At 40.7% G+C, this 12,222-nt stretch overlaps 1 protein-coding gene across 1 annotated transcript in view; it reads left to right on the top strand.

Annotated features, from left to right (window-relative positions):
- The first annotated feature begins 217 nt into the window (after positions 1-217).
- Positions 218-12,222, top strand: part of Hk2 (hexokinase 2) — a 98,086-nt gene continuing 86,081 nt past the window's right edge. Inside the window, exon 1 of the mRNA XM_021258253.2 lies at positions 218-330. Within this exon, the coding sequence (XP_021113912.1) occupies positions 322-330 (9 nt within the window). The 5' untranslated portion in view covers positions 218-321. The remainder of the gene's footprint in view (positions 331-12,222) is intronic.

Genomic DNA, 12,222 nt, shown 5'->3' with positions numbered 1-12,222 from the left:
GAACTTCGACAGCCATAGAAGCCATTTTTCATGCCAAATAGAAATTTCTTCAAATATAGAAATAATGCATTTTGAGAAACAAAAACAACCAAGGAACCCTATCAGATCTTTTCTTACTGTACCACCCTGCCACTTATGCTGAAGAAGACATGGAAGGAAAGGAAACCTTGCACAACTCACAGTTCCCTTTCTTTTCAGACCTCCTTCACTCAGCAGTAAGCCAAAAGCAGAAAGTGTCGGTGCATGTATCCAGAAGTGAAATAAAAAGACTTGAATTTGACTTGTGTGGCATTTCCACTGTTCTGGCATGAACACACGTGCATGTGCAAGGTATGAAGTAAAAATATGTAATTCTGTTAGTTTCCAGTATGAGTTAAATGTATATCATATTTAAAACTGGTATTGTGTAATATAAACATTAACAGTAAAATTCATGACAATATAAAATTTTAACTATTCTGTATTTAGGATGACACTAAATAGCAAACAACACCACAAGTCAAGAAAAAGAAACTCTTATTGGGCTGGGGATTTAGCTCAGTGGTTTCGCTGCCTGCTGTGCAAGCACAAGGACCCGAGTTTGATCCCCGGTACCCGACCCCCCCCCCCGCCAAAAGAAACCCTTATATTGTAATATATTTGACCAAGGGGTCCTACATTTGCATTTTCCCTGGGACTTGCAAATTGTATAGCTGGCTGTCCCTATCATCTAGGGCTTACCTTAGTAGCCCCTATGATTCCTCTTTGCCCTAAGATGTAGAATGGATCAATCTCATTGCTAAAATTGTCCAGGGTAGCATGAACCGTGGGTTGAACAAGAAGGTGACAATTGAACTGCATCCTAAAGAATAAACTGGAATTGGATAGGCAGTGAAGGGAGAAAAGCACAGGGGATTCCAGGATGAAGAGTAGGGTGAGAGGCAGCACACAGCATGAGTCAAGAGTCAGAGATGGCAGTGGTGCATCAGAAATGTGTTTTTCTCAAATAGAAAGGTAGAGAAAACAAGAGGAAAGTGTCTTGAGGTCCATGAAGCAACTCACATTTATCAGGGATCTGCCACTGCCAGGAACTGAGTATGTGTGTGAGTGTGGGAGAGAGAGTAAGGTGCTTCTGCCTTCAAGGAATTATAAATATGTTGGGACACACACACACACACACACACACACGCACCCCACTGAGTGTTTTCAACAGGCTTTGTCCATTGTAGTTAAACATATTCAGGGTGGAAAGTGGGGAAAACCAAGGTGAGGGGATGCACACCAGAGAGAAAGGGCTCAGCCATGTGTAAACACAAGTTCAAAGAAGACTCAGAGAAGCCCACTTTCCACTACACCGGGGAGAGACCAAACTTGCTGGAGGGGAGAGTTTGTGTCAGAAAGGAGCTGGGTAGAGTGGAACAGGGAGAGTGCTGAATGACAATTTAGGCAGCTGGCACTTAATCCTGTGGGTGTCGAGGCTTGATGAAAGCAGAAGCATGGAGAAAGTTTTAGGTGTGTAAGATGGTGATACGGATGCAGGAGGGTGGCTCAGGTGTAGGGATCCTGAGATGGAAGAGGACCAGGGCTTGTGCAATATTATGAAGGCCTTTGAATGATAAGTTAAAGGGATTGAAGTTTATCTTTCAGACTAGTTTGTCAAAAAATTTTTTTGTTTGTTTGCTTTTCGAGACAAGGTCTTATTACATAGTCAGGCTGGACTTGAACTCACTATGTAGCTCAGGCTGGCCTCAAACTCACAGCAATCCTCCTGCCTCAGCCTCCTGAGGGCTGGAATTACAGATCTGTGCCACTTTGCCTGGCTTAAAATTTTTTTAAAAAACCTTTAATTTCCCCCCTCTTTTGTTTGTCCAAATAATCTTAGCAGAAGTCCAATACACCAAACAGATACAAGCGGTCATCAGGTTTTCCCAGTTTGGAAGCCTTTGCTTGTGGTGATGAGGGTTCAAGGAAAGTATAAATTCTGATGGCCATGTATGATCTGATTGAAAGGAGAGAAGAATGGGAGAGAGAAATGATGAGATTGTAGATGGCATAGATGAGAAAAACACAGTGGATTTTAAGAACTTAGGAAGGAGAAGCAACAGGAGGGAGAGAGAAAGAGCCCAAACCTACTCAAGGGAGAGGAAGGAGCTCCTGGTGGGAGTTGTGCGGTAAGTTCTTGGCTCTTGAAAACATCTGGCCCAGTTGTGTGTGGCCACTGTTACTGATGGCTGTTATTGTCTGTCCTCTAATCCTTGTACAGTTCTGGGACTCTTTGGAAATACTTCTGGAAGAAGATTTGTATTTGTTCCTACAACTTCCTCTCAATAACGAAGTACCTAAGATGATCAATTTCATGAGGGAAATAGCTTATTTTGGCTCATGGTTTCAGAGGTTTCAGCTCATAATCGGTTGGCCCCACTGCTTTTGGGTCTGTGGTCAGGTAGCACAGTAAGGTGGAAATGTGCTGCACAGGAAAGCTGTTGGGAAGCAAAGTGAGAGACCCTAGGAAAGGGCTGGCCAGTGTCCCAATGTCTCCTTCAAAGGCATATCCTCAATGACCTAATTTCATGATGACCTACCTCCAAAAGGGTCTACCTCTCCCAATAGTGTCCTGGGCTGGGCACCGAACTGTAACACGCCTCTGGGGGATGTTCCAGATCCAAGCTATTAGCATATAGTCTACAGTCTGAAGAAGTAAAGGGATTCTCCTATCTGGGTTGTCAGGAAGGTTTTGTTTAAAATTTCCAACACAATTCTTGATAATGCTAACACTGTTCTCAAACCTATGCTAAAATACAGGGCCTCGACTGTCAAGAATTGTGAAAGGTTTGAGAGTTTACCCTACTTGCAAGCTAACAGGCTCCCAGTGTGGGTGCTGATGGAAGGCACAAGTCTGCTAGTCAGCTGTGCGTGGTGGCACACACCTGTAATCCCAGCACTTGGGAAGCTGAGGTAGGAGGATCATCTCAAGTTCAAGGCCAGCCTGGGCTACATAGTTTAAGGCCAGCTTGCACTACAAAGTGAGACCCTGTCTCCAAAAACAAAAACAAGTCTGCTGGTCAGACAAAGGACAGCTATTACTCCGAGTAATAGCAGTAACCAGAGTACCACCATTTTTTGCATTGGCTCCTCAAATCCCAATTTCCACAGAGTGATATAAAAGAGCCAGGTAATACTTGTACATTTAGTGGATTATATTACAAGGAGGAACCCAAGCTTAGAGAACTTGATATTTACAATAGACAGTATACTTTTCTAGATTTTGCATTGAAGAAAAACACTATTTTTTTTTCTTTTCTTCTTTTGGTACCGGGGATCGAACTTGGGTCCTTGTGCTTGTGAGGCAGGTGCCGGAACCACTAAGCTAAATCCCTGGCCCAGAAAAACACTATTTTTATTACATCAGGATATGAACAAACCTGCTCCCTGCTCTGGAGGTAGACACTGTCTCTGTCTTCCAAGGCTGTTTGCCATACATAAATCCTCGAAAGGCTAATTTGGAATAAAAGTGGGTAGTGCTCTGACTCCAGGATATGCCAAAATGCCAGAGACCTATGAAGAATTATCTCCTCACATTACAAGACAGCACTCCTTATTTTTTTTTCTTCTGTGGAATCCATAATACATTTGTGACTTTTCCAGAAGATCTAATAGATCAAGTATTCTATCAGATTGCCATTCTTTAAAATATCTTAAAAACCTGACCTCTAAGATCTGAAGTTGTACCCTAGAGGGAAGTTCTACTTGTCTGCACATGGCTGATCCAATAATCCTTCACTGACTAGGTTTTCATGCTACTTTGATTCTTCTTACCTGGAAGCTTTCATATGCCTTACAACTTAAAGTGCTACAGAACTGGATCAACTCTAGTTGATCAAATGCTGAGCTCATAATTAAGATTTGTATGAGGAATGTTGAGAAACTGTCCTAAAAGATTTTATCAAGTTTGAGAAGAATAAAATGCAATAAAACTTTGCAGAAAGGAGTTGCAAAACAGAACAACCAAAACACCTCAAAATGAAAGATTTTATGAGGTGATTGGTAACAGTAAACTTACAAATATTGAGGTTCTTCTAGAACACCAGTCTTGTTGTTTTCTAATTTTGCCAGATTGAAGTTTCACACTCTGGCATCTTCAGATGAGGATGAGTTGTTACCACAGCCCTGCTGATAGAACTAAGAAGTGTAGTTCCTTCAAGCCAGAGCTCTAAAAAAGGATGTACCTTACTTGGCCCCTTCCCAGGCTAGAAGTAGCAGTTGCATCTTGTTGCAGTATCTCAGCCATATATGTTGAAAAGTGACAGTAACTTTGTATCCATTTCAATAATTGCATTGCATATCATAGAGGTCAATCGATTGTGAGGTGGCTTGGAGAAAAACTTAGCTTAGTATAGGGGACCCATATTGGATGGACAAGCAAGCACAAACTTCTCTTTACTGGGGAGTATACATGTCAAATGTACAGAGAGATGTTGGCAAACCCTTAGTAAGCAAAGCTACTGGTGTCTCAGTTCTTGAGGCATGCTGGTCACCCAAACCTAGGATACATTGGAACTCAGACAAATTGAAAAATTAAGAATAAACAGACCTTGTATGCCCTTACATTTCCTTGTATCCTCATCTTTGTTCCTAGTCCATCCTTGAAATCTTGTATAACATTGTTATGCCCTAGAACAATAAAAAAGCTTTTCAATCCATGTGTGAACGGATCTAACACTAGAGGTAAAGGGGTAGAGAATAAATCCCACATGCAGGAGACCTGAGACTCATTATGCCCAGCACCCCACAATTACCAAGGTGGTCAGATTTCTGCTGGAAGGAGAGATATTTAGGTTCACTGTTGCAGTGCCAAAAACAGAGGTGAAGATTTGCCTCCAGCTGCTTCAGAAAACAAGTGTATGTTGTAGTCCATGATGTATGAGAGACCACAACATTTCATGCCCCTTAGAAATAATAGCTTCTTTGTCTGGGCTCCCTCAGTCAGGGAGTTCATCTTTTCCCATGGCTCTAAATATAATCTTAGGCTGACAACTCCCGAATTTTATCTGCAGCCACATTTCTAATATGAATTGAAAGTCATATAAATGGCTACTTGTCATCCACACTTGGATTATCACAAGTATTTCAATTTAGCTTGTTCAAAATGGAACTTTGGATCTAGCCTTGAAATCCATTCTTCCTTATATTCCCTTGTCTCTATAAATGGTTCTACCCATTTGCTTAAGCCAGAAATCTGGAGTCATTCTTCACTGCTCACATCCAATGCACAGTAAGTGGTGTCAGTTCTGTCTCCATAGTATGTCTTGACTCCATCCACTTTTCTCCCTCTCTACAGCCATCCCACTTTGCCAAGTCTCTCATCTTTTACCTGGTTGATTCAGTGACCTCCTAACTGGTGTTTCAGACTCTGTAGCCAGAGTGATTGAATACACACACACACACACACACACACACACACAAACGTGTGCGTGCACACACACACGCAATACAACATGCCATTCAGTATTCTTTGAAGTCTTCCCATTGAACTTAGAATAAAATATCTCACCTTCCTTTCATAGCCTTCCAGGTTCTCCAGGAAGCTCCATGCTCCCTTATTCTGTGCTGTACTCTCTCTGTACTTCTTATGGTGGCTTGTTCTTACCAAAATGTTTCCTGCTGTCATGACTTTGAGCATGTTGTTCCTTCTCCTGGAAAGTTTTATGGCCTGCATGCTGCCTGCTGGATATGTCACATTTTCCTGCTTAGAACGTTTCATAATTTGTAGTATATACTTATATATTTATGTGGGTTTTTACTTTTTAAATGCCTGTCTCCTTCCTACACTATATACTCCATGAAGGTAAGGATCATACTTGACATATCTCTAGCTCTGGGCTTGATACAGTGCTTAGGATTTGTCTAGTTACTTTTCTCCTTGCTGGGACAAATATCTGACTCCCACAAGTTAAAGGAGGAAAGGTTTATTTTAGCTCACAGTGTGTAGAGGTTTCAGTCCAGAGTTAGCTTGGGCTGGGGTTTTAGCTCAGTGGTTCTGCCGCCTGCCTTGCGAGCAGAAGGTCCCAAGTTTGATCCCAAGTACCAAAAACAACAACAACAACAACAACAACAAAAACAAAAGCAGAGTTGGCTGGCTCCAAGGCAGGGTGGCATGGTGAGGGGCATTGCAGAAGAGAAACAATCCATGGCAGGGAAGGCAAGAAGGCAGCAAGCAGTGAAGCAGTAGCAGTAAAGCAAGCCTCCCTTTCCCTTTTATTCCATCCAGGCTACAAAACTTTTGGGTGGTGTCACTCATACCCAGGGTAGGCCTTTCCATTAACCACACCCAGACCTATGCTAAACCAATCAGTGGACTAATTTTGTAGCACCCCCCCCCTTTTTTTCCTTTTCTTACACTTTAATGGCAATCTTGTTTCAGAAAATTTTAATTTTTTGTTTGTTTTTCATTTTTTTATAGCAAAACATTTATTGGTACATTTTAGGCTTACATAATGATAACACACACCCTTAATCCCAGTGTCACATACGCTAGATCAATAATGGCAAACCTTTTAAAACTTTCAACTATACAAAGAGACTGCAGTGGCATATATGTCATAAGTTCAGCACTACTGCCCTAGATTCAGCCAGCTGCAAAAGCCCCACCTATGAGTGGATAAACCTTTGGGGGAACTCAAAATAAAGGGCATAACATTCTGCCCCTCACCTCCGAAAGACTCATATGCACCCTTTTATGCAAAAGGTATTTAGTACATCTCTAAGAGTTGCCAATATTATGACAGGTTCAACACTGCTAAAAAGCCCAAGTACAAAGCCTCCTCTGAGATTTAAGGCAAGCTTTTAGCTTTGAGCTCCTGTACAAATGAAAAAAAGTTAAACACTTCCAACATACAATGGCACAAGATAAACATTCCCATTCCAAAATGTACAAATAAGGGAATAGAAAGGAATGGGATCAAATCAAGCCCAAAATCCAGCAGGGGAAATATTAAGTCCTGTAGTTCCATGTCCAGGATCCAGAGTAAGCTTGGCAAGATGCGAACTTGCCAAGTTTGCCTTGGGTGGCCCTGCCCCTATAGTACTGCCAGTGGCTATAGCTCCCATGGCTTCTTTCTTGTGTGAGCTCTGCTCATTCCTTGCATTTTTCCTCAGACAATCCACATCCCTGGCTTCTCCAACCTTCTAGGGTCTCCACTGTACCTTCAGCTTCACACACTGCCCTCCCAGGGGCACACTGCCTGACCTCCCAGGCCTTCTTTTGAAATCTGGGTGGAAGCCTTTCTGACCCCACAACTGTTGCATTTTTTATGAGCCTAAAACCAGCACTATGTGGATGATGCCAAGGACTGCCACCAGCTGGAGCAGTAGCCAGGCTTCTTTCTCTCTTGGCTCTAGGGGTTGAGTGCCTCAGTTGCTGAGGTCTGTAAAACAAATCCCAAGGAACAACTTCCCTAGACTGCTGCTATTCTGGAACCTAGTGCTTTGAGGTTCTCTTCTCAAAACAGTCTTTCATCTTTGTAACTTTGAAGTTGCAAAGGATGGATCCTTACTGGTTCTTGTGATGCTCCCAGGCCATCATTTCTATTGTCCTTTTCTGAAATACTTGGCATTTTAGTGCTAATCTCTTCAGCAATCAAGTTCTCCTCCATTCCATCTTTGGAGGCTGCAACTTTACTGGAGCTCCCTTTCTGGCCAAACTCAAAATGTTTTAAATCACTGGGCTGTTTGCTCTTGATTCCAAAGGTACAGCTGGCTAAAAACCCAGAGCAGTAGCCATGTCACTGCCTTAACATTAGACTGCCTTGAAATTTCTTCTGCCAGATGAATTAATCTGCTTCCCTTAATCTCAGTTTTAGGCAAAGCCTCTGGAAAAAAGTAAAATGTAGACAAATATTCTGCCAAAGTATAATATGCATGGTCTAGAGTCTAATAGCCAATGTAGCCCTTGTTCCTAATTGAAACTCCTGAGCCTGGTCTTTACCAGATGCATTTCTATTAGCATTCTGGTCTCTGAGCTCTGACCATAATCTCTCCTCAAGTTCAGCTTACAGCATTTCAGGGCTGCTTCTTCAGATGGCATCTCTATACCTTTCTAAATTCTTCCCCTAAACCACTTCCAAAGGCTCCTGAACCACATGGGCAGGTAATGTCACAGCGACAATCCTACTCTCAGTAACAAAATCTGTCTTCAATAAATCCATTCAGCCACACCCAGAACTATGCTAAACCAATCAATGGACTAATTTAGTACCATACACCCTTAATCCCAATAGCACACACCCTCGATCTTGCCAGGTCTGAAAAGCTCCACTTATGAGCACATGAGGCTTTAGGGGTGTTTTAGTTACTTTTCTCGTTGCTGAGACAAAATATCTAACACCTAAAGCTAAAGAAGGAAAGATTTATTTCAGCTCACAGTTTGTAGAAGTTTCAGTTCATAATTGGCTGGCTCCAAGGCAAGGTGGCATGGGAGAGGGGCAGCACAGAGGAGAACAGTTCATGGTATGGAAGGCAGGAAACAGCAAAAGCAGCAAGCAGAGACAAGTGACGCCAGCAGCTCTCTTTCTGTCTGTTATATTTAATCTCTTAATCCTAGCATTACAGTGTGAATCAATCCCAACATGACATCCTCTATCTCAGCATCACACACTCTAGATCCAGCTATCTCCAGAAAGCCCCACCTATGACTGCATGAGGCTTTGGGGGAACATTTAGATACATGCTGCAACAGCATTATACGTACTCAATATATTCTTGCTGAATGCATGAGTGAATACTTCCAGTGCAAAGGGGGATAGGGTCTTATTTATTTATTTATTTATTTATTTATTTATTTATAATGTGAGAATAAACATTAACACACGATAATTGCCTGGAATGTGCAATTAATCTGCATAGAACTTGCTGGAGATCTTGTCTTTTTATATGATCATCAGAATACAAATCAAAGGCAAATGAGTATTTTCTGCCTTTTTCCTTGAGTATACTCCTCCTCCATAATTTGATCTTCTTTGCTTCTTCAAGCTTCTTGGTTCTATCATTTTTTTTTTCTGGTACCAGCCAGGCACTGCACCACTGAACTACATCCTCAGTGTGCTCTCTCTCTCTCATACATCTGTCTATCTGTCTGTCTTATCTATTTTTCTTGCTTCCCCACACCCAGAAAGCTGCCCTTTCTTTTTGGCCCCTGTGTTCCAGAAGGGTCTGGAATGTTCTGGCCATAACTGCTGGACCAACCAGATCCTATGCTCAACTCTTGACTGGAGAGCACTCCCCCCCACTTCCTGCTTGACTGGCTGCCCAGCATAGGCACTAGTACATGGCCCTGCCACCTCTGAGACCTAACACCCACTCTCTGATGCTATGTGAAACTCTTTCTCAAGAGCCAGGAGGATCCATTTCTTATACCCCCATGGTTTGAGGAAACAGGTATTTTTTCATCACAAAGTGCTTAAGTAAACATTCTTCTGAGTAAGGACATCTCTCTTTCTCTGTGGCCTCTTTCTATTTCCTTTTTAAACTTCTCCTTTTTTGGGGGAAGGGAGTCATACATACAGTACAAGAAATTAAAAGCATAAGTCAGTGGACACTGAAGTTACTGCTGAAAAAACTACTGGTTGCATTTTACCTGGATGTATATATATCAATTCACAATTACGTTATATCACATCATGATGCACATATGATAAAATTCAATGGCTACAAAAGGTAAACATGTAATGTTGTCTCCCTCCACACCCACACGTCCTCTCAGTAAGTTTCTTACATTCCTTCCAGAGACTCACAGGCAGATAGTTTCACTGTCCTTTCCTTCCCCCTGTTTTGCATTTTGCTCTGTTCTAGGAGCAATATGTTCTGTATTAATAATCCAGAAACTTACTAACTTTTTATAGGTGCATAGGATTTGGATGAATCATAATTTACATTGAGAAAATGGAATATGTAGTTTCCCACACATTCAAGTATATGTGTGAATAAATTATCAGAAATCAAGGAGTATTTTAGGGCTGGGGATTTAGCTCAGTGGTGCTGCCGCCTGCCTCACAAGCACAAGGTCCTGAGTTCGATCCCTAGTACAAAAAAAAAAGAAAGAAATCAAGGAGTGTTTTAACTTGATAGAGATTGTCAAATTGCCCTCTAGAGTGATTTATAAGAGTACTATCTTGCCAGGAGTGGTGGTAATCACAGTAATCACTTGTAATTACAGCACTCAGGAGACTGAGGCAGGGTATTGCCATGAATTCAAGACCAGCCTTGGCTACATAGTGAGTTCAAGGGCAGCCTGAACTACAGAACAAGATGCTGTCTTAAAAACAAAACAAACTGGTACCACGCCAGCCTGGCAAGCACAAGGTCCTGAGTTTTAACTGAAAAATTCATTGTCATTGTAATTTTAGTTTGCATTTTATTTCATCTCAAGCATATATTTGTACATTTAGAGAATTTATGTTTCCTTCTCTATGAACTCTTCATATTTTTGCCCATTTTTTCAGCTGGAAAGATATTCTTTTCCTTAGTGACGTGTACAAGTTATTTATATTTTAAGAAAGTTTGTTCATGGTAGGCTTATCTTGAAGAATTAAAAAATTTTAATGTAGCTAAATTCACCTTTATTTTAAGGCATCTGAATTTGTGTATAGTGGTTAGGAAACCTTTAATTGAAGATTATTCTCTCCTGAAAGGTACAAAAATTCAATGAATCGAAGAGTTGGTTCTTCGACTGAATAAATAAAATAGACAAACCCTTAGCCAACCTTATCAAGAAAAGGAAAGAAAACGCTCAAATCCATCCAACTAGAAATGAAAAGGGTGAAATCATAATAGATCCAGCAGAAATCCAGAGGGTCATCAATGTCTTCTTTGAGAATCTGTACTCCAATAAAATGGAAAACACAGAAGAAATGGACAGATTCCTAGGTACATATAAATTACCAAAGTTGAATGAATAAGATATAAAAATTCTAAATAACCCAATTTCTTTTTTTAAAATTTAATTTTATTGGTACATTTTAGGTATACAATATAATGACATTCATCATTGGAAATTGGCACCTTTACATAATCTCTCTTGGCTCTTATTTTTCCCTCTTCCTCTGCCCTCCCTTCAACCCCTCCATCCCTCCCTATTTACAAAGACTTTGTTTCCATTTTTCCATTTTCTTATATTAATTCCACTCCCTTCTTTCCTTTGCCCTACCCCTCCCACTTCCCCTTCCCCTTTGCCCCTTTTCTTCCTATTTCACATTATCTATTATGCCTTTTAGTCCTTATTTACACTTTCAGTTTCTCACACTAGAGACTAAACACCCCAATTTCAAACAGTGAAATTGAAAATGTAATTAAAAATTAACCAACAAAGAAAAGCCCAGGTCCTGATGGCTTCATTGTTGAATTCTATAAGAAATTTAGAGAAGAGCTAATGTCACTACTTCTCAAACTCTTTAATGAAATTGAAAGGAATGCAATACTCCCAAAATCATTGCCGGAAGCAAGCATTACATTGATTCTACAAGGAGAGAAAGACCCAACCACAAAAGAAAACTACAGGCCAATCTTCCTAATGAACACAGATGCAAAAATCCTCAATAAGATACTGGCAAACAGAATACAGAAGATTATCAAGAAGATCATACACCCTGACCAAGTGGGATTCATCCCAGGGATGCACGGATGGTTCAACATATGCAAATCAATAAATGTAATACACTATATTAACAGAGTCAAGAACAAAAACCACATGATCATCTCAATAGATGCAGAAAAAACGTTGGACAAAATCCAGCACCCATTCATAATTAAAAAAACCCTGCAAAAAATTGGAATAGGTGGTCTTTATCTCAACCTGATAAAGGTTATCTATGAAAAACCAATAGCCAACATCATACTAAATGGTCAAAAACTAAAATCTTTCACACTAAAATCAGGAACAAGACAAAGATGTCCACTATCACCACTCCTGTTCAATGTAGTTCTGGAAACATTAGACACAGCAATTAGAAAAGAGAAAGAAGTAAAAAGAATAAAGATAGGAAAGGAAGAAGTTAAACTGTCATTATTTGCTGATGACATGATATTCTACACAGAAGACCCAAAAAACTCTGCTAAAAGACTTCTGGACTTAATTGACAGATTCAGCAGAGAAGCTAGATACAAGGTCAACACTCAAAAATCAATAGTCTTCTTATGCACAACAGACTCACTGAGAGAGAAATTGGGGAAACAATTCCTTTCACAATAGCA

Source organism: Heterocephalus glaber, unplaced genomic scaffold (genome assembly GCF_053883595.1).
Source record: "Heterocephalus glaber isolate CG9 unplaced genomic scaffold, H.glaber_assembly_v1.0 deba00000470, whole genome shotgun sequence".
NCBI classification, from domain to species: Eukaryota; Metazoa; Chordata; class Mammalia; order Rodentia; family Bathyergidae; genus Heterocephalus; species Heterocephalus glaber.
This window is presented reverse-complemented; position numbering and strand designations above follow the sequence as displayed.